Source organism: Arvicola amphibius, chromosome X (assembly GCF_903992535.2).
Source record: "Arvicola amphibius chromosome X, mArvAmp1.2, whole genome shotgun sequence".
Classification (NCBI taxonomy): Eukaryota; Metazoa; Chordata; class Mammalia; order Rodentia; family Cricetidae; genus Arvicola; species Arvicola amphibius.
In genome coordinates, this window is record NC_052065.1 from 8,282,448 (window position 1) to 8,306,903 (window position 24,456).

The window sequence follows — 24,456 nt, forward strand, 5'->3', positions numbered from 1 at the left end:
GTATATACCCAAAGGATGCTCAATCATACCACAAAAACATGTGCTCAACTATGTTCATAGCAGCATTATTTGTCATAGCCAGAACCTAGAAACAACCTAAATACCCCTTGACTGAAGAATGGATAAGGAAAACGTGGTAGTAAATTTACACAATGAAGTACTACACAGCAGAAAAAAATAATGAAATTTATGGCACGTGGATGGAGCTAGAAAACACCATATCTGGTGAGGTAACCCAGACATAGAAAGACAAATATAATATGTATTCACTCATAAGTGGCTTTTAAATATAAAGCATGGAAAAGCCTGCCTATAATTCACAATCCCAGAGAACCTAGACAACAAAGAGGACCCTAAGAGAGACATACATGGATCTAATCTACATGATAGTAGAAAAAGACAAGATCTCCTGAGTAAATTGGGAGCATGGGGATCATGGGAGAGTAGAAGGCAAGGGGAAAGGAAGGGAGGGGAGTGGAGAAGAATAAATAGCTCAATAAAAACAATTCAAAAAAAGAAATACAATATATGTTTTAATAACAGTGGCAAAAGAGTATCTTAACATAAAACCCAAAGATCTCTACATTCTGCTACTTATGATACCTGGTACCATGATACCTGGTCTCCCATATTATGTCAGGAATATGACTAATAGAAGAGGGCAGAAGTCATGACACGTGACTTCTGAGATTAGATCATAAAAGATAATTGTAACTTCTACTCTACTGTCTCTCTCAGCTTCCTCACTCTGGGGAGGTCAGCAGTCTTGTCTGCAATGACTGAAGATGCTCAAGCGGTCATAAGGAAAGGCCCACATGGTGATGAACTGAAGCCTCTTGCCAAGTACCATATGACTTAATCATCATGGAAGTGGATGAAACCTCAACGTCTAATCAGAGCCTTCAGATATCTGCAGCCCTAGAACGCAACTTGATTGCAACCTCAAAAAGGACCCTAAGCCAGTTCCCCAGTCCTGATTCACAGAAATGATATAATAACCGTTCATTCTTTTTTAAGCTTGTAAGCGTTAAGCTAACATCTTACTAAGATAACATGCAACTGTTACCAATCAAAGTTGCCATCACTGTTGAAACCAATGTAGTATACAGCATGGAAGAATAGGTATCTCGAGGCAGACAAATGCACTTCAAATCCTAGGTTGACCAAACATAAACTCTGAGTGTTTCCTATTTCCTGAACAAAAACAAGATGGAAATGGGTATACAAATTTCAAAGAGCTTCATTAAAAAATTCAAGCTATACACAAAGAACATGGCACTAAAATATTTAAGTTTAGTTTCCCTCCCTCCTCCTTCTCTACCTGTTCTCCCCTTCCCCATGCATACACTCACACAGCGCACATGCATGCACACATACATTTCTTCCCTCCTTCCTTTCCAGGCTGTCCTGGAACTTCCTATGTAGTCCAGGATGATCTGAAACTCACTGCCTGATCCTCCTGCCTAAGGGCTTAGATAAAGACAAGCATCATCATACCCAGTCAATTCCCTCAGTTTTTAAGATGGATAAATGATTTTTTTAAGCGCCTCAATTTATAAACACAAGAACTGTGTTTAAATAATATTGATCCTTAGGAAAGCCTAAAAAGACCAATTTCCATAGAAGCAAGGGAAGACCTCAGAGCTGTGGCCAGGCTCTGCCACATAGTTATAAAACAAAAAGCTACCCATGTGCTAAAGAGCTTTATACAATTTATTCCATTTGATCTTTTCAACACCCTTGCATTATTAACTAAGTTACACTAATGCAGGGTTTCTCAACCATACCACTACTGACATTTGGAGTTAAATAATTCTTTATTTGGAGAACTAACTATCCTGGACTTTGTATATGTCACTTTCTTAATTATGATAACCAAAAAAATATCAGCAGACATAATCACATGTCTCAAGGTACATGGGACTAAATAGTCCTGCTTGGGGGCTACCATGTCAAAATATCAAATAGTCACCAAATCTTAATAGCTTAAAACAACATCATGTACTTGCTCATACCACAAAACTTACTGAGTTTCTGACTAACATCACTATCATCTGGTACCCAAACTGATGGAGTTGTGTCCAACTGCAACATCACCACTTGTCTAGGCAGAAAGAAAGAGAAATAAACCACTCGCTTAAAGCTGCTGCCTGGGGCTAAGAAAGTAGCTCACAGTTAGACAGTTGTCTATCATGCATGAGGCCAGAGTTCCATACCCAGTATTAAAGAAGAAAGGCTTCTGCCTGGAAGAAGACAAACACCTTTAGCCTTCACAGGCCATATGCTAAGGCGAACCCCCAGCCAAAGCAAATAGTAAGATGGGACAGGTGATTTTTAAGGAGCAGTGCACCCTTGAAAAATCCAGAGGCATGAACATTTTAAACATGAATAAAAATATGCACATGAAACTGATAAAAACTCCCCACACCTCATAAACCAAGAATTCAATTACTATCAAACCCAACACACACAAAGTCAAGATTCTCTCCACTTTAACACTAGTTTGTGTTCTATGTAAGTAAGAAATTTCTAAAAGTGCTTCAGTGATTCTAAATTTTTAAATTCAAGTGATATTTTAGGCTTTGAAAATGTATTTAGGGGACTAAAGACCTGGCTCAGAAATTAAAAAAAACCCTCGCAAGGAGCCCAGGTCCAGTCCTCACCATCCGCATGGTGACTTGCAGCCATCATAGCTCCAGCTCGTCTAGCATCCTCAGGCTCCATGCATCCTCATGGAGCATTCACACAGATGTAGACAAAATACTTAGACACATAAAATAATTATTTTTAAATGATATTTAATACTATTTCTGTGAGTGTAATCAAGAGAATGGAAAATGTGACCAGAAAATTTTATACATGAATATTTATAGCAGCATCATTAAAAATAGCTCAGAATTGAAACAATACAAATGTCTGTATTATTCATAATAGCTCAAAGTGGGAAAATTCAAATATAACAAAATGTGGTATATCCAGAAAGCATAATGTCATTTGGCCGTGAAAATAAATGAGATATTGATATATATCGCTATATGAATGAACCTTAAAAATATTGAGGGGCTTCTGAGCAGTGGTGGTACATGCCTTTAATGCCAGCACTTGGGTTGCAGAGGCAGGCAGATTTCTGTGAGTTCAAGACCAGCCTGGTCTACAGAGTGAGGTCCAGGACAGCCAAGGCTATTAAGAGAAACTCTGTCTGAAAAACAAACACACAGAAGACACACAGAGACACACTCAAACACACACACACACACACACACACACACACACAGTTTTTTTAGGGCTGGGATTATAACTCAGTGGTAGAGTACTTTCATAGCATGTGAAAGGCCTTAGCTTTGAATATATATTTGTGCTAAATGAAAGAAGCCAATCACACTACATATTATATGTTTCCATTTATATAAAACACTTAGACAAAACCCCATATACAGAAAATAGATTAATGGTTGGCAGAATTTGAGATTTGGAAACTGGTGAGACTGAGGCGTAGCCATTAAGAGGGTATAGGGTTTCTTGTTAGGATAAAGAAAATGTTCTGAATTCGACTGCAGTGACAGCAGCACTTCTGTAATTAGACTAAAAATCACTGAATTAATCTTTTGAAGAGTAGACTTACATGATATTTGACTTATATGGTGATAAAATAACTAACAGAAGAGTTACCAAACTAGAACTAAATGTATATATCATATTTTTTGGTCATTTTCTCCAGATGTCTGTAAAATCTACAAGATATGATTCTTGACTCCCAGCAAAAATAATTAGATTTTAGGTATAATGCTTGCCCTATGCCTCAACAGGAAGAAGAAAATATAATCAGAAACAAAAGAAAATAGAACACATAGATTCACAAACCTGGTAAGAAATTTAAAACAAAATTTTAATTTCACAAAAAGATCAATTTATAAAATAATAAATGACTATTACAGAACTAAATGCCAACTATGTAGTATGTACTCTTTCAGCATTCTGCCTGCAAACATTAAAAGGAAGGAAGGGGAAAGGAGAAAATTAATTATATGGAAATTTCAAAAAATAAAAAAGCTACTAAGAAAAAACTCTAAGATTACTTTAAAGTGTACTCCGTCAATAGAGTAATGGACCAGAAAGATACTCTCACATGGCAGCAAATGCACTTGCCACCTTAACAAAACAATGTGTTGGGAGAAAGCCAGGTAGGACATTTCATTTCCAGCTCTCTGACTCTTTTGCCTGTTTCCTCCATTCTCATTCCCTTCCATAAACACCCATGGTTTCACAGAGAAACCTCAGACAAGTTCCCATTAGGCTAAGCTAAATAATGGCTCTACAAGAAACAGTTGGAAATTCCAATGTCAGTGAGACAGTCAGATCCCCACATCTGCTCTACAAAGTAGTGTGGCAGAGGAAAGGGAGCAGCAAGCGACTGTAACTGAAGAAATTCTGTGAGCGTGGCAGACCACATGAAACTTGGAACTTTTTTTTTATCCTATGCACTTTACAGCATCCTGCTGAATGCTGCCTATTATAGACTCGGATATCTTTTATCCTTAAATTTCTATTCAGGATAATAATAGTCACCTGAAGACAAATCCTCAAATGAAAATCAAACATGAAGACTGCAAAGCTTTTCTGGGATCCACACAGACAGCAGAAAAGAACTCCCTTAAGCTGTCAGGCTTCTTTTAAAAAAAACTTTTCTACACGCAGGGGTGGCAACTTAATAAAGTACTTATTTTGCCATCATGAAAACATACGTTCTAATCCTTAGCATACACAGCAAAAAGGAAGCCAGGTGTGGTGTGGCACATGTTTATAAACCTAGGGCTGGGGAGGCAGAAGCAGAAGGGTCCTTGGGGCTCACTGACCAGCAATCACAACCTAATCAGTGAGTCCCAGGTCCCAGTGAGACACCCTGTCTCAAAAACACAAGTGCATGGTTCCTGACAATACCCATGATTGACCTCTGGCTTCCACAGCCATACACATGCAAACACACAAATATATACACACACAAAATTTTCTGAATGTTGTTTCAAAACACACAAAAAATAGAATTTCAAAAAAGTCAATTATATTGAAATGCCCATTAAATACAAGAGCTAGTTCCAGGACAGGCTCCAAAGCCACAGAGAAACCCTGTCTCAAAAACCAAAAAAAAAAAATATTATAAAATACTAATGATGATACAATAATATGTTCTTTATTATGACAATTAAAAAGTATGGGAGGCAGAGACAAGAGGATCACTATGAGACCAGAGCCAGCCACAGATACACAGTGAGACCTTGCCTCATAAACCCAAAACAAAAAATAAAGAATCAAGAGTTATCAATAATTCTAATACAATAACTGCCAAATCTTCAAAATAATGATTAGCAAAAATGATACTTGAAGGTATCTGCAGCAGAGTTAGGCATTGGGGCACATGCCTGTAATATACACTTGGGAAGCTGAGAAGAGGATACAAGGTCCAAGCTATCTTGGACTACAAAGCAAGAATCTGTGTCTCAAGATCTTATCTGAAGAAGCTATGATGGTGCGATATGAAAATACCTGTGGTTTACTGACTTGGGTTGTTCTATTTTTGTGAAAAGACACCATTACCATGGCAACTCTTATTTTAAAAAAGCATTTAATTGGGGCTGGCTCACAGTTTCAGAGATCTAGTCCATTATTCTCATGGCAGAATGCATGGTGGCATGCAGGCAGACATGGTGCTGGAGAAGATGAGAGTTTTCATTGGAATTCAAAGCAGCAGGAAGAGGAAGTGACACTGGACCTGGCTTGAGCATTTGAAACCTCAAAGCCCACTCCCAGTGATATACTTCTTCCAAAAAGGCCACACCTACTCCAACAAGGCCACACCTCCTAATATTGCCACTCCCTATAGGCTTATGGGAACCATTTCATTCAAACCACCTCATTTACTAACTCAAAGGCACAGCTAGGGCTGTGCACTATCATTTGTTGACTACACTGGCAGATGGAAACACTGAACAGTCACAATTACTCAAAATGATCTATTTTTTCTCCATTCAAGGTCAGGATCCCCTTGAACTCCATTCCATAGATCCTTAGGGAGATAAAAATTAAGGTGGCGAACTATTGTCTTTTTTAAAGTAATTTAAGACATAAATCTTTCCAAGACAGATATAAATGTGAAGATGTCTGCTAACACCACCTAGGATGTGTTTTTCACAAACAACATATACACAAAGGGTTGCATTTCTTGTTTTTGTACTGCCGATGCCTCATTCCTACCACATAAAAAGCTAATATTAATAAATACATTATAAAATAGCATTAACTAAATGTTAATGAATAAAGAAATAACTTAAGTTCCCTTTTCTCCTGGACTATCTCTTGATGGAAATCCTGTTGTTAGAGTTTGGCTGACTGCCTAGAGTATTTTTGGACTATCCTTTAACCAGGGGAGAAAAGGCAAGTTTTATACTATCCTCAGAATTTAGCCTCCACCTACATTCCACATTTCTTGAAATTGTTCTCAGATTTCTTAATCAATATTGAAAGATGTAAAAACCTCCTGTGGCTATGAATTTTGGCATGCCTAATGGTATCCATGGAAACACCCTAATTGAAAACATTCAGCTCCCATTGGATCATCTCATCTCATGAAGCACTGAAGAGAACTTATTTAAATCCTCCCACATAGTTGACACCATATAAAGAATTTTGAAACACAAGGTAATACAATATATGTCATGGCAGAAATCTTCTAATCTGACCATTCAAAATAATTCTAGGGAATTGATTCCAGGCAATCAAAACCAGAATCTGGGATGTAATTAAACACTTTGTAAATTTAGTGGTTTGTTTGTTGTGCAAATGGCAAGCTGAAGTTGTGCAAAGCCTATGAGACATTTGCTCTTTCATGCATCAAAAACTATTTATTAATTTGCCCCATGAAGAGAAGGTGCTGGAAACTAGGAATCACTTATTTCTCACGTTTGTTGATAACTTTGCCTCACATCTTAAATGCCTTATGATTTCTAATTGGAGCCAGCATCACTTTTCTGATTTGAAAAACCCACCACTACAAATAATACACACAAAAGATTCAGCTGTACTATTTCACTCTTGTCCAAGGAACATCTGTTGTACATTAGCAATTGTTACTATTGCGGACAGGGTAGATAATCAGACACTGACCTTTAAGAGGCCATTTTTTCTTTATGGTTTTTACATTTCTGCCTTACCTGTAAAATATACATTAAGATAGTATACATTAAGATAACCTCTAAAGGATTAGCATAATCAAATGTGATCTTACCCTTACCACTTTGTACTCAGCAATGCCAATTCCCCCGTTAGAGTGCCAAGCATCCCTCTGAAGTCAGCGGGAATAGCTCAAAGGAAAAAAAAGGAAGAAAGAAAGAAAACACAAGGGCAGAAGGAACATGGAAATCAGCCAAGGCTGACAGAATTTCAATAACCTAGGATTTGAAAAGCTGTACAAATGTATTTATTATAAAGATCTTTCTGCTTATTATTATTAGCTTGATTTTATTGAGTAAAAGATCTGTGCTAATGCCAGATGACCCAGAGAGCATAAGGAAATTGTTTCTGAAGGATAGTGCTCAGTAATCCAAAACAAGTCAAAAGTTGAGCCCCTGCAATTTGAACAACACATCATCCACACAGAGAGAAGAGAAGGTAAAACACTCTTCTTTCCTTTACGTTTTTATCCTGACTGGTTTATGCCAAAGGAAAATGACAAGTGTCTGTGGAGTGCTCAGCCACTAATGGGAGATCTATATCATATGCTTGTGTGTGCAAGAACACAAACGCATGCACACATGACTCTGGGATCATTGATGGAGAGGAGATGGAAAGACTATAAGAGCCAGAGACTGGGGAAGACAGAGGTGAAACAATGTCTTCTGGTCATGACAGGAACCCTGCATTCATCAATTTACAACAGTTATGGTTGCCTACACAAGTTCTACACTAGATAGATCAAGCCAGTCAATAGGCTAGCATGGAATAGGGAAGGGCTTACAAGCTCTGATCCGTAACCGAGGAGGTTACTTCTGAGAGTGTTGGGGTCCACAGTTGTGAGCCTGTTCTACCTTGACTAAAGGTCAAAGAGTTTGAGCTTACTTTTACTCTTTCAAAGTTGTTGACAACAGGTGTTGTAAACGCAGACTTCTTGTTCATTTCCTAGCCACCACCCAGACCCAAATAATCACACAGAAACTATATTAATTGCAAACAATTGTTTGACCAAGGGCTCAGGAATTTTTTTAGCTAACTCCTATATCTTAAATTAACCCATTTCTATTAATCTGTGTATCACCTTGAGACTGTGGCCTAGCATGTAAGGCAGTGTCTTTTTCCTTCAGCAGCTACATGGCGTCTCCTTGGCTCCACCTACTCTCTCTATATATCTCTGTTCAGATATACAGAAATATATGTTTCTCGCCTGGCTTTACTCTGCTAAGCCACTGGCCAAAACAGCTTCTTTATTAAGCAATGGTTAATATATTCACAGAATAGAGAGGGGAATCCCACATCAAGGTGTGGCTACAAACAAGAGATCCTGACCTAGAGTGTCATCAATTAGTATTTTGAGTATAGAAGTGGATCCATTCCACCTTGCTATTCCTATTCCTTCAAAGGAGATTGGCAGGAGGTTCCAGGGAGTGGCTGCCTGCAGGATACTTGGTCTATTCCTTATATCATGTTAATAAAGTATGTTGCCTCCCCCTTCCCCTTTTGGAGTGAATTTTATAAGCATGTGGAAAATAAACACGGGCAGTTCACTGAATTTCTCTCCCAGTGCTGTTCTGTGTTTCTGTCTGTTACTTCTCTTATATCTCTGTTCCTTTTGCTTAATAATTCTAATCCTCATGCTCATACCCTGGAATGTGCAAATTTCATCGAGGTTGGACCCTGACATGGGAGAGGGATAGATTTCTTTAAAGGTGGGAATCCTGGTAGGTCAACCACACTCAAGTGGATAACCCCATATCTATGAGTCTATTGGAAGCACAAATTGGAATCAATGGATTATTTTTTAAATAAAACAAAGTTGTGGAGTACTCATAGATGTTATGAAATTAGTAAGGGGCCATGCATGGGTGGACTTTCAAGGGAGGGGATATGTAATAAAGTAATATAAAGGAAGAAAAGGGACATAACAGGAAGAGTTAAATAGGGTGAAGGATAGGAGGGCAGGGTAGAGAAAGGAATATGGAGAGAGATAACTCACAGTAAAGGCCTTTTGAAAAAGTCATGGAAGAAGGTCCTTGAAATACATAAAATATTCATCTATAAAATAATTTATATGATGTTACCCTATAACGGAAACAATATCCCAACTCAACACCATATGCTAACAAATTAAAATCCCAGTAACAGGAATAAGCTACCTCTTTTTTGCTTGTTGGCTAGTGGGATCCAACTGATTCTAAAACATTATAGGCTACTGCCATTGTTCTTGGTTATGCTCCAGAACTTGATGGTAGAGTTTATTGCTGAATATACCACATACTGAGTCACAAAACATAGAGAACTCAGGCAAGTACTGACCTGGAAGCTTTATACCTACTGGCTAGCTTTCATAGTACTGGAAGTTCTAGGCATGCTAACATATAAGAAAAATAATTATCAATCTTACCCAGCTGTGAAGATATGAGCTACAAGACTGACTGCCTTGACAAGCTTTGGTGCAATGGCAGCATAGATGTTATAGGATTGACCAACCACTTTCTGATTGAATTTAAAGCCTGCTGTATGAGATGGAACCCATATCTGACACCAATATCAGAACCAAGGACCCATGATTAGATAGGTCACAGGACCTATGAAAAACCTAGTATTATTCTGCTAAATGGACATAGTATTAAAATGACTTATAAAATGACTCATTGCTATATCCATAGATTAGTGCACCTCTTAACTCTCATCAGAGAAGCTCTTTCTTGCAGCAGATGGCAATTAAAACAAAGACCCACAACTGGCCATTGTGCAAAGAATAAGAGACTTCAGAGTACTCCACCCTATATAGGATGTTTATATCATACTCAATCCCCCCAAGGCCCATTGTTTGAGGAAGATGGGGCAGAAAAGTTGTAAGAGCCAAGTGGTGGATAGCTAAAAGGAAATAGTGCTTTCTAGACACAACAGGACAGTTGCACATAAGAACTCACGGTGATTGTGACAGCATGTATAGGTTCCAGACAATCAAAATGCCAGCATGGAGCCAGAGGTAGGGGTGGGAAGGATGTCCCAGGCCTAGCTGAGGAGCTAGTTTCATGTAGTAGTTTCTGGGGGAGGAAAAGTCAGTTTTTGTTGAAGTTTTGACACCTGATAGGCTGATCATATTCCAGGGAGGCCTCACACCCAAGAGTATTTGGATGACACAAATTAGACTCAATGGGCTTGATAATAAAAGTAGAAAACATGAAGATGGGTGGTTAGGGAGGTGGGTTAATCTAGAAGGAGTTAGGAGGTTGAATGTAACAAAAATACATGTACAAAATTCTCCAAAAATAAAAAAAAACACTTTGTTGAGGGGTAGAGAATAGTTATAGAGACAGATCTGGGAGTAGTTCCTATAAGGAGTCAGAGCTGAATATGATCAAAATACATGGTATGACATGAAAGAATGCAAAAATTAAAAAAGAACGCAAGAAAAAAATATAAGTCCCATCTAACATCTAAAAATTTTAGAATCACATTAAAAAGAAACTCAGAACACTAATTGTGTATTAAATTTAAAGTCCTATGATCCTCAGATTATCGTTTCAACTGCAATTAGTCAATGTAAACCTTATTGAGATAGTTTATATTTTGGTTTTAGTATGTCTAACTAAATAACATTAATGTAAGTCTTCTGCTAGAACTAGCACCACTTAAAGTGTTTTATGACAATAGCATGTTTAGTGGTTTCATATTGGACAGCATAGGTCTATAGTTTCATTTAATATTTCTGTCAATATTCCTATCTGTGTTGGCTAGTTTTATGTCAACTTGACACAACTGAAATCATTTAAGAGGAAAAAGTCAAAATGGGAAAATATCTTCTTAAAATCAGGCTATAGACAAGCTTGTAGGGCATTTTTAAATTAGTGACTGATGAACCATCAATTGTGGGTGGTGCCATCTCTGGGCTGGTGGTCCCGGATTCTATAAGAAAGCAGGCTGAAATACCGCTTTAGGGTAGATATCCAAAGGATGCTCAATCGTGCCACAAGGACATGTGCTCAACTATGTTCATAGCAGCATTGTTTGTCATAGCCAGAACCTGGAAACAACCTAAATGTCCCTCAAACAAAGAATGGATAAGGAAAATGTGGTACATTTACACAATGGAGTAATACACAGCAGAAAAAAATAACGACAGCTTGAAATCTGCAGGCAAATGGATGGGTCTAGAAAACATCATATTGATGAGGAGCAGAAGGAGAGAGAACATGAGAAAGAAAGTCAGGACTGTGAGGGGTGCGTTCACCCATGGAGACGGTGGGACAGAACTAACGGGAGATCACCAACTCCAGTTGGATTGGGACTGATGGAACATGAGACCAAACCAGACTCTCTGAATGTGGCTGACGGTGGAGGCTGACGGAGAAGCCAAGGACAAAGGCGCTGATCTTTGACTATTCTGCATGGACGGGCTCTGTGGGAGCCTTCTCAGCTTGGTTGATCACCTTCCTGGACCAGGGGGGAGTTGGGAGGACCTTTGTCTTAACATAGAGTAGGGAACCCCGATGGCTCCTTGGCCTGAAAAGGAAGGGAGGGAGGGAGGGATGGCTTGGGGGGAGGGGAGGGGAGGGAAGGGGGAAGAAGAGGGGAGGAGATGGAAATTTTTTAAATAAAAAAAAGAAAAAAAACATAAAAAAAGAAAACATCATATTGAGTGAGGTAACCCAGACCCATTATCATATGTACTCACTCATAAGTGGTTTTTTAACATAAAACAAAGAAAACCAGCCTACAAATCACAATTCCAGAGAACTTAGACAGCATTGAGGACACTAAGAGAGACATACATAGATCTAATCTACATGGGAAATAGAAAAAGATAATATCTCCTGAGTTAATTTGGAACATGGGGACCATGGGAAAGGGTAGAAGGGAGAGGAAAGGCCAGGAGGGGAGCAGAGAAAAATGTAGAGCTCATTAAAAATTAATTTAAAAAAGAAATCAGGCTGAGAAAGCCATAAGGAATGCACAACTAAGCAACACCCTTCCATGGCCTGTGCATCATCAGTTCCTGCCTCCAGGATCCTGCCCTGTTCGAGTTTCTGTACTGAATTCCTTCAATAATGGACTATGATGTATAAGTATAAGCCAAATAAACCCTTTACATGTCAAAAAACTAAATACATGGTATGACATTCTAGATAACTTAATTAAAATGTTAAATAAAAATAAAATACTTTATTAAAGTAATATACATTTTGGAAAAAAGAATATTACAATATTAAATATTTTTACCAATACTGCATTGAATATTAAATAAAGACCTTTACTTCATCACTGCCCTTTGAGAAGTACCCAGGGACCATGATAGTATGAGCATCTAACATGTAAGCCACATGGAAAACCCTTGAGGACATGACACAGCATGAAGATAGGCTGGCCACAGTCATTGAAAAGCCATTCATAATGGTGATGAGGCAATCCTGGAAACAGAACCTCCATTTTCAACCACCCAATGCCATATAGAGCAGAGATGAACAGCCAGGCATAGGCATTCCCCAAAACATGATCAACATGGCTGTGAAAATGGTCACTATGAGGTACTGGGATGGGATTTTAGGCAACTAAACAGATAGTTACCATGTTCTGCATGCACTTTGGTACAACCACAGAAGCAATAATAAGAGAGCCTGAGTCTCCAGACAAGAATAGGTGAATGAAAATCAAGCCAGGGATGTTGGTACATGCCTATAATCCTAACATTTGAGAGAACGAGGCAAGAAGATCACCTCAAGGTTGAGACCAGCTTGAGGTACACTGTGAGTTCAAGACCAGCCTAGAATTCATGACAAAATTCTGTCTCTAACAGAAGAGTGGTGTATGTACTCACCCATAAGTGGATATTAGATGTAAAGCAAAAGATAAGCAGACTACAGTCCACAGCTCCAGAGAAGCTAGGGAACAAGAAAGACCCTAGGAGGGACATATGGATCGCCTACAGAAGGGGAATTAGATGAGATCTCCTGGGTAAACTGGGGGGAGGTGAGCAGTAAAGAGTAAAGAGGCTTTCTGTGCCGATATCGCACCGCCAACATGGCGAACGTTCCTAAGACCCGCCGGACATTCTGCAAGAAATGTGGCAAGCACCAACCCCACAAAGTGACCCAGTACAAGAAGGGCAAAGATTCTTTGTATGCTCAGGGAAAGCGGCGTTATGACAGGAAACAGAGTGGCTATGGTGGGCAGACTAAGCCTATTTTCCGCAAAAAGGCGAAAACTACAAAGAAGATTGTGCTGAGACTGGAATGTGTGGAGCCCAACTGCAGATCGAAGAGGATGCTGGCTATTAAGAGATGCAAGCATTTTGAACTGGGAGGTGATAAGAAGAGAAAGGGCCAGGTGATCCAGTTCTAAGCTGATCTTGTTATGAAGACAATAAAATCATGAGCTTTCACTCAAAAAAAAAGAGTAAAGAGGAGGGGGTGGGAGATGAAAACTTGAGGAAACAGGATGGTTGAGGGGGGAGAGGGATGGAGTGGGGAGCAATGAGAGATCTTCATAGAGAGAGTCACTATGGGGTTAGGGAGAAACCTGCTGCTAGAGAAATTCCCAAGATTCCACAAGGATGACCCCAGCTAAGACTTGTAGCACAAATAATAAAAACCCAGAAATAGATATTGGGGTTCAAGCTGAAGATCAGAAAAGCAAAACAGTCAGACACTGGCTCTTGCCTCTACCTCATATCGAAGTGGACAACCCTGCCTCCACATATCCTCAGACTGAGACTGAGAGTGAGACCTGTCTTCTCCCATATCCCTTTCTAGTGCTAAGATTAAAGGTGGTCTGTATGGCTTACTAGTGAGGCTGCTGAGATGAAAGGTGTGTGTCACTACTCCCCAGCTTGTACAGCTTACTAGAGTGGCTGCTGGGATTAAAGTTATGTTATAGTGGTATATTATTTGTATTTTAATAAACAAAGCTTGCCTGAAGATCAGAGGACAAAACAGCCATACTAGTCAGCCATACAAGCCAAGGAATGGTGGCACAAACCTTTAATCCCTGGACTCAGAAGACAGAAAAAGATGGATTTCTGTGAGTTCAAGTCACCCTAGACTACACAAGATTGAATCTGTCTAAAAGAGAAACAGAGCTCACATAAAGGTGATCCCTGCACTTAGGATCACATGCCTTTAATCCCAATACTAGGGAAGTGGAGATAGCAATATGGCCGGGTGGAAACTGGAATATAAAGAGGAAGAGACAGGAACCCAGTGGAGTGTGGAGTTTGAGGTTGGTGGAGAGCACTGCAGGATCGCCCTTTCGGTCTGAAGATTTGGTAGAGGTATTAGATCTCTAATTAGCTGTTTTGCTTTTCTGATCTTCAGGTTGAACCCTAATAGCTGTCTCTGGGTCTTTATTATTCGTGCTACATTTGGCACCAAACATTTGGGGTACAAATTCATGAAAAAGGAGCTACAAGAGGCTGGAGTCACTGCCCTACCAGCTATGATTTTCTTTTTTTCTCTCCTGGCAGGCTCTCCCTGAACACCCTTCTCAGACTGCTGCCAAACTAGGTAGCTATTCAGAAATTCAATCAGGCTTTTACTGTTCTACATAGCAGCAATAAGCCTTACATCTTCATCAACATCATCAGTAGATTTGGTAAGACAATTGGGAACTCTTTTTTTCTTTTTTTCTTTATTTTTTAAAGCAATCTTTTCTCATTTTACATGCCAATCCCAGTTTCCATTCCCTCCTCTCCTTTCATTCCCCCACCTTCCCCCTACCGCACCCCCATCCACTCCTCAAAGAGGGTAAGGCTTTCTATGGAGAGTCAACAAAGTCTGACACATTACTTTGAGGTAGAACCAAGGCACTCACCCCTCTATCTAGGCTGAGCAAGGTATCCCTCCAAAGAGAATGGGTTCAAAAACTCCAGTTCAAGCACTAGGGATAAGCCTTGATCCCACTGCCAGTGGTCCCCCAGACTACCCTAATCACACAACTGTCACCCACATTCAGAGTGCCTAGTTTAATGCTATGCAGGTTCCCTTGCTGTCAGTTCAGAGTCAGTGAACTCCCACTAGCTCAGGTCAATTGTCTCTGTGGGTATCCCCATCACAGTCTTAACCCCTTTGCTCATATTATCGCTTCTCTCTCTCTTTGACTGGACTCTGGGAACTTGGCCCAATGCTAGCTGTGGATCTCTGCATCTGCTTCTATCAGTTGCTAGATGAAGTTTCTATGGTGACAATTAAGTTAGTCATCAATCTGTTTACAGGGGAAGGCCAGTTCAGGTACCCTCTCCACTATTGCTTAGGGTCTTAGTTGGGGTAAACTGAGTAAAAAATCAAAAACTTATGTATAAACGGTTTCTGAGTTAATTCTAAAAGGAAAATTAAGACTTAATCAATAAGGAATAGACTCTTCAGAAATTAAAGTGCCTTCTAATAATGATGAAATTGACAAATTATGGGAAGAAAATGAACCTGAACCTGGCAAAGAGCTTGTAGTAATTTTTGGGAGAGATTAACAACAAGTATCCCAAAAGCAAGAAAATTCAATTTATAAAGAGAACTAACTGGATCCTTCCTCGCATTATACAGGACACACCAATAACTGGAGCCTCTACATTCCATACTGATGCAAATAAATAAAAAAAGCAGGTTACGAATCAGAAAAGTTCAGTAAAGTAGATCAAAGCCCTTATGATTCTATCCAAAAGTCAGAATTATATGCTATTCTCATGGTACTAAGGGATTTTTAAAGAACCTCTCAACATAGTTACCAAACCAAAACATGGTTGTTTTGTATACTGAAACTGCTGAATTTATAACATATGATACAGAATTGACTTTTTCATTTATTCAGTTACAAGATACAATCAGGAAGAGGAATTATTCCATATATATAACACACATCCAATCCCATACAGGTCTGTCAGGTCCTCTAGCACAAGATAATAAAGAATTTGATCAATTGTCGATTGAAAATGTGCTGAAGGCCTCGGAATTTCATTAAAATATCATGTCAATAGCAAAGGTTTAAAAAAAAAGACTTTTCCATCATGCGGCAACAAGCCAAGGAAATTATAAGGAAATGTCCTATGTGTTCTTTTTACAACCAAATGCCACTTCCTGCAGGGTACTCAAAGGGTACTCAAAGGAATGAAATCTGGAAGATGGAGGTGTTCCATTTTGTAGAATTTAGAAAACTAAAACATGTACACCACATCACTAATACCTATTCAGGTTCCCAATGGGCAATTGCTTTGAGTTTGGAAAAGGCTGATTCTGTAATCACAAATTTGCTAGAAGTTATGGCCATCATGAGTATACCTGTACCAATAAAGACAGACAATGCTCCAGCATATATCTCTTAGAAAATGGAACCAATTTTTGCTTATTATAATATAAAGCATATTACAGGTAAACCACACAATCATACAGGGAAGGCAGTTACAGAAAGATCAAATCAAACCCTAAAAAATACATTAAATAAAAAGATGATAAATAACCCCAGAAATAGCATAAGCTTTATAAACTTTTGAGTTTTCTAAATGCTAATGAGAAAAGAACAACAGCTTTGAAGAGACACTGAATAGTAGAAAAAAACTACAAAATTAAATCAGAGGATATACTTTAAAGATGTACTAACTTCTGAATGGAAACCAGGACATGTGTTACATTGGGGAAGTGGTTTTGTTTTTGTTTCCACAGGAGAAAAAAAGCTATGGATACCATCAAAATTGATAAAGATTCAATTTGAACAAGAGACACCACTTAATTAGAAGACACGATAGTCCATCAAATGGCATGGTTATTTAATCTAAACTAGCTTATCAAACTAACAAATGTTTTTCATTTGTCAGATATAACTTGCAAAAAGAGAATTTCCCCAAAATTGGGGTTGGGGAAGGGTTTAGTTTCTGTCTTTTCGGGAGAATAAAGGTATCCAGCTAAGGAATCTAAAGACCACTGGACAAATGAGACATCTAGAGAAAAAGGACAAATCACCTAGAAAAAAATCTCAAGAAAAAGAGTAAATTGGAAATGGTATATCACATTTCCAACAGAGTAAAATTTCATAAATCCTCCAAAATGTTTGTTTCTGGTATTCACTACAGACATATAATGCAAATGATCTTTTTGTAGTACCAGTCCAATTAAAGATTAAAGCTTGCTTTAAAGTTGGAGTGTGGCTCTCTCCTTCTCCAAACCCAAGCATGTTTACTAAAGTGAAATCCAAAATCTCTGACTCATGTCAGAAGACCCACCTAATATGGCACAAAAGAAAAACAAATATTTAAGGACTATTTTATTGCTACTAATCTCATAATACTTTGGTTTTATATTGAATCTTAAACAGCTTTTCTTAAGGTATAAATTTTACAATATATAAAAGTTTCTGTCATGATGTTAATGGTCATATAGAGTACTAACTAATTCTAGATAAAGGTTTCATCTACCTTCCTATACATGATTTTGGATTTGAGTCTCTTCAGTTTTCTGCAGTGAACAATTAGCATGCCTAACAGCGACCTTTGAAGTCTCCATAAGGAGGATGGGGTCCCACAACGCTGATGCCTCCAGGATTATGATAATACCACTAAACTGAAAAACACCACCTAAAGATTGGCTTTTGGACTACAAACTGCTCAGAACAATTTTGAGGTGGCTAACTGAGATGATCCAGCCTAACAGACTACTCTAGCCCGGACCTGATACGAGCCCTGCAGTTTCACATTATGCAGAGATGAAAACACAGCTACCTCTCCCAGGACTTGATGATTAACCCAAACGTTTCTTTTCAGGATCCCCTAAAGATACCGTTGCCCCCAGACAGCAGGAAGTAAATTTAAGAACATAACACCCACATTCCCAAGAGGAGGAGTGGGTGGTTTTAGGTCTTCCATTGGGTTATGGATATTTGTAATTGTTTTGGGGGCTTTGTTACAAGCTGTTATTGGTAATGGTCAGGAGAAATGCTAAAAAAGGAAACTAGATTCAAGGTTCTTATTTTGAAAGAAAAAAGAAGATATAGATATGATAAGATAAAAATGGATATTATTGGATCTACTTTTTTAAAAAGCAATTAATAGTTTTAAATGTTTTACATTGGATTAAACTTTGTATATTGTATACAAATTTTGTATCTTGATACAAATTTGAGATTAATTTTGTTAAAACATACTGTACATTCATTTCTACTCTTGTTCAAGGTATTTTACATATATAACTCATTTAACAATGTAATGCAAGTTACTAGTCCTTGAAAATTATTATTACCAACTGTTTAGGATAATAAGAAAATGCAGGTTAGTAGTTAATCACCTAGTATAATCAAACTTGTAGTTACATTAGGTATGTTTTTCAAAGTCAAACAAGCATATACTTTAGACAGACAGGTCATCTTCAAACACTTCAGAGATCTACAGAAATATGGCATTTAAGATGCTTTAATTTCATAGGTTCTTTTTTTTATGACAATGAGACGTGTCTGCTCCTGACAGCACCAATCTATTTCAGAGAAGATAATGGGCATCAAAGAAACTCCACATGGTGTTTACTTTCTTTGTGGAAAAAGTAAGCCACTGAGCAAGAAAATGCCCTTGCCTCGACTGCTGACAGTATGCTGTCCTAATTGGACAAGCAGGACACAAAAGAAAGTGACTACCAAACATTATCAAGACAAGGAGGGACAGCCCTTCAGAGTATCCTGCTTCACAGAAAAGTCTGTCAGATATGCTACTCCTGTAGGCTGAAGATGGATGCTCCAACATGGAAGAGGAACTTTGAGTGACTATCTAGGCAGCCAGCTGTTTCTGTTATTTCTCACATTTTTGGAAGTTGCTTACTTGCACTTCCGGCTTAGTTAATATCATTTCTTTCTTGGGTCTCTGAAGGAGTTGAAGACTAGATATTTACAGCTACAGTATTCCTTGTTTACCAGACGCAAAAAGCAAGTTATGATAGAAAATAAATTAAGTACAAGACTCTGAACTCACCAAAATATGATAGATAGAGTATTTTCTCCAAATTTGTCAAATGCAAGTGGACTAGACATTGTTGATGTATTTACTGCCTCTATATATATATATATATATATATATAGTACTTACTGCATATAGCTTTCTTTATATTAGTTATAACCTTTTTTATTTTAGGCAAAAGGGGGGAATTATAGTGATATAATATTTGTGTTTTAATAAAGCTTGTCTGAAGATCAGATGACAAAGCAGCCATACTAGTCAGCCATACAAACCAGGAAATGTAGCACACACCTTTAATCCCAGGACTCAGAAGACAGAGGCAGATGTATCTCTGTGAGTTCAAGGCCACCCTAGGCTACACATGACTGAATCTGTCTAAAAAAGAAACAGAGCTCACACAAGGTGATCCCAGCACTTGGGATCACATGCCTTTAATCCCAGCACTAGGGGATGGAGACAGGAGTGATATGTCTGGGTGGAAATTGGAATATAAAGAGGAAGAGACAAGAACTCAGTGGATTGTGGAGTCTGAGATTGGTGGAGAGTACTGCAGGGTCATCTTTTGTTTTTCTGACCCTTGGTAGAGGTAAGATCTGTCCAGTGGCTTGACTGCTTTACTTTTCTGATCTTCTGCTTGAATCCCAATATCTCTGAGTTTTTATTATTCATGCTATAGCATGTGACACTACTGCCTGGCTTTTATGGCTAACTAGTGTGGTTGCTGGGATAACACAAATAATATACCACTATAAAGACTCCTAGCAATAGTGGAGAGGGAGCCCGAACATGCCATGCCCTGTAATCAGGTTGATGACTACTCCAACTATTATCACAGAGCCTTCATCCAGCAACTGACAGAACCAGATGCAAAGATCTACAACCAAGAACCAGGCCAAACTTCAGGAATCCAATTGAAGAGAGGGTGTAGGGAATATAGGAGCAAGGGAAGTCAAAATCATGATAGAGAAATCTACAGAGACAGCTGAACCAAGCTCGTGGAAACTCATGAGCTCTAGACCGATAGCTGTGGATCCTCCATGGGACTGAACTAGGCCCTCCATATGTGGGAGACAGTGGTGAAGCTTGGACTATCTGTAGGGAGCCCTGGCAGCAGGACCAGAATCTATCCCTGGTGCATGAGCTACCTTTTTACTTTTCACTTTCTCCTCCTTTTCTTTTTCTCTTTCTCCTACTTCCCCTTCCTTTTCCTTCTACTTTATTTTCTTTCCCTACCCCCACTTTTTAAAATTAAATTTTTAAATTCATTTTACATTCCATCCACAGTTCTCCCCCTACCCTTCCTCCCCAGCCCACCCCCAATCCACTCCTCCCAACAGGTAAGGTCTCCCATGGGGAGTCAACAAAGTCTGGCACATTAAGTTGGGGTCTCTCCCTCCTGCATTAAGGCTGAGCATGGCATCCCATCAAAGGGAAAGTGCTCCAAAAAGCTAGCTAACCAATTCTCAATTGACCCACCACTGGGTCAAGGAAGAAACAAGAAAGAAATTAAAGACTTCCTAGAATTCAATGAAAATAAATGCACAGCATACCCTCCTATACACAAATGATAAACAGGCTGAGAATGAAATCAGGAAACAACACCCATCACAATAGCCACAAATAATATAAAATATCTTGGAGTAACTCTAAGAAAATAAGTAAAAGATCTGGATAACAAGAACTTTATGTCTTTGAAGAAAGAAACTGAAAAAGACACAAGAAAACAGAAAGATCTCTCATGCTATTGGATAGGTAGAATCAGCATAGTAAAAAGGATAATCTTACCAAAAGCAATCTAGAGATTCAATGCAATCCCTATCAAAATCGCAACACAATTCTTCACAGACCCTGAAAGAATAATACTCAACTTCATATGGAAAAAGAAAAACCAGGATAGCTAAACAATCCTGTACAATAAAGGAACTTCCAGAGGCATCACCATCCCTGACTTCAAGCTCTGCTATAGAGCCAAAGTAATAAAAACAGCTTGGTATTGGCATAAAACAAACACATAAATCAATGGAATTGAATCAAAAACCCTGGCATTAATCCACACACCTATGAACACCTGATTTTTAATAAAGAAGTCAAAATTGTACAGTGAAAAAAGAAAGCATCTTCAACAAATGGTGCTGGCATAACTGGAGGTTGACATATAGAAGAATGCAAATAGATCCATATTTATCAGCATGCAAAAAACTCAAGTACAAGTAGATCAAAGACCTTGGCATAAATCCAGTTACAATGAACCTGACAGAAAAGAAAGTGGAAAGTAGCCTTGAATGTATTAGCACAGGAGACCACTTCCTAAATATAACTCCAGTAGCATTGACACTGAGAGCAACAATGAATAAATGGGACCCTCCTGAAACTCAGAAGCTTCTGTAAGGCAAAGGACGCTGTCAATAAGACAAAATGGCTGTCTACAGAATGCAAAAAGATCTTTGCCAACCCCACATCAGACTTAGGGATGATCTCCAAGGTATATAAAGAACTCAAGAAACTAGACAGAAAAATACCAAGTAATCTAATTAAAAATTAAGTACATATCTAAACTGAAAAATCTCAACAGAAGAATCTCAGCACTTAGGAGGCAGAGGCAAATTAATCTCTGTGAGTTCAAAGCCAGAGTGATCTACATGGCAAGTTCCAGGCCAGCCAGAGTTACATGGTGAGACCCTGTCTCAAAAATGCAAAATAAAACAAAAATATTCAAAGAAAGGAGGAGAGAAAGATGATAGAGAAAGAAACATGGAAACAGAGAAAGAGAAGGGGGGAAATGAGGGTCAGTTAGTTGGCAAAAGTTTGCATTCACATTTCTCGAGTGAATTCAAGTTAGGTATATTCAGTCTGTCTGTCATCATAGAAGGCAAATCTACAGTCGTGGGCATGCTAAGCAGGCACTGTATCAATGAGCTTTATCCCTAGCTCTCATTTTATGGTTAATTAAATTTTTGAAACAGTAGTTCTGCAAATTTTCCTAGACTGTCTTTGAATTCATTCTGTAGCCCAATCAAGCTCTGAATTTGTAATCCCCTTGTCTAAATCTCCCAAGTAGCTGGAATGACTGGCTGACACCACCAGGCCTACCTTTAGATTTGAACAGTTTTGAAAACTTTTTAGTCGTAAATTTTCAGTCTAAAACATTAATATAAGGGGCTCCATGGTATTGATCATTCTAGTGTATCATATCTAAAAATACTACAGATCTAAATAATACTTTTACCAAATAATCAAAACTACAATTATCAACAAGAAGCAATAAGACACCTTGTGGACACATACATCACTTACCCAGTACTTTAGTCAAAAAAAATTAACCAGGTTCCACTTGACCCTGCCCTGCCCTGCCCTGCCCTGCCCTGCCCTGCCCTGCCCTGCCCTGCCCCCACGTCTGCCCTTGTGTCTGAGGTGGCCCTGGAATACCAGGTATCCCTGTTTCAGTGCTGAGGAGTTTCATCCAGGTGGGTGTGTGTACGCTATCCCGGGGCAGACTGTCCCGGAAGAGAGCACAGCTCCCCACCCCAGCTCCTGCTACAGGATTTCTCTGTTCCACTTGACCCTGCTCTGCCCTGCTCCCACATCCGCCCCTGTGTCTGAGGTGGTCCTGGAATACCAGGTATCCCTGTTTCCATGATGAGGAGTTTCATCCAGGCGGGTGAGTGTGTGCTATCCTGGGGCAGATTGTCCCGGAAGAGAGCACAGCTCCCCACCCCAGCTCCTGCTGCAGGATTTCTCTGTTCCACTTGACCCTGCCCTGCCTTGCTCCCACATCCGCCCCTGTGTCTGAGGTGGCCCTGGAATACCAGGTATCCCTGTTTCCATGCTGAGGAGTTTCATCCAGGCGGGTGAGTGTGTGCTATCCCGGGGCAGATTGTCCCGGAAGAGAGCACAGCCCCCCACCCCAGCTCCTGCTGCAGGATTTCTCTGTTCCACTTGACCCTGCCCTGCCCTGCCCCCACATCTGCCCCTGTGTCTGAGGTGGCCCTGGAATACCAGGTATCCCTGTTTCAGTGCTGAGGGGTTTCATCCAGAGGGACAGGAACAGTTCCTGCTCCTGCACTGAGAAGATCCACCCAGAGAGTCAGTCACAGCAGACTGGACCAAGACTCTCCTGGCTCCATTTGAAGGAAGAGATGGGCAGGCACCAATGCAAGAATTCCTCCAACAACCTGAAAGGCAACATGACATCACTAGTAACAAGGGATCACGAAACAAGAATTGAATACCCTACTTCAGAAGAAATAGAAGAAATCGAATTTAAACAGAACATTATGAAAATATTAGAGGACCTTAAACAGGTGAAAAACTGCCATAAAGAAATAGAGTTGACAAACAAAAAGATTGAGGAAATGGATAAATCTCTCAAAGATACCCAAGAAAAACAAGAAAAAGAAGAAAAAGCAATCAAACAGGTTAGGGAAGCAGTTCAAGACTTGAAAAATGAAATGGAGGTAAAGAAGAAAACACAAACCGAGGGAAGGCTGGATATGGAAAATCTGGGTAAACTAACAGGAACTGCAGAGACAAGTATTACCAACAGAATACAAGAGATAGAAGAAAGGATCTCAGACACTGAAGATACTACAGAGGAAATAAACTCACTGATTAAAGAACAAAACAGATCCAAAAAATTCTTAACACAAAACATCCAGGAAATCTGGGATACTGTGAAAAGACCAAACCTAAGAATTATAGGAGTAGAAGAAGGAGAAAAGTTACAACTCAAAGGCCCAGAAAATATATTCAAAAAATTATAGAAGAAAGCTTTCCCAACATAAAGAAGGATATTCCTATGAAAGTACAAGAAGCATACAGAACACCAAATAGACTGGATCAAAAAAAAGCATCCCCTCGCCATATAATAATCAAAACACAAAACATACAGAATAAGGAACAAATGTTAAGAGCTGCAAGGGAAAAAGGTCAAGTAACATATAAAGGGAAACCTATCAGAATCACACCTGACTTCTCAATGGAAACCATGAAAACCAGAAGGTCTTGGATAGATATACTGCAGACACTAAGAGACCATGGATTCAAGCCCAGACTACTATATCCAGCAAAGCTTGCATTCACCATCAATGTAGAAAACAAGATATTCCAGGACAAAAACAGATTTAAACAATACGTTGCCACAAACTCAGCCTTACAGAAAATACTAGAAGGAAAATCACAAACCAAGGAAACCAACAACACCCATAATAACACAAACATCTGACAACCCTCCACCAGCACAACTCTAAAAAGGGAAACACACAAACTCTAACACCAGAAAAAATAACTGGAGTTAACAACCACTGGTC

General features: G+C 39.1%; 2 protein-coding genes across 6 annotated transcripts in view; one reads left to right on the forward strand and one right to left on the reverse strand.

Moving 5' to 3' along the window:
* Nucleotides 1-24,456, reverse strand: part of Reps2 (RALBP1 associated Eps domain containing 2) — a 250,961-nt gene that overhangs the window by 185,696 nt on the left and 40,809 nt on the right. The gene's annotated exons all lie outside the window — the stretch shown is intronic.
* On the forward strand, nucleotides 13,252-13,572 carry LOC119804625 (60S ribosomal protein L36a-like). The gene has a single exon (XM_038316099.1). It carries the CDS (start codon nucleotides 13,252-13,254, stop codon nucleotides 13,570-13,572), a length of 321 nt encoding a protein of 106 aa, XP_038172027.1.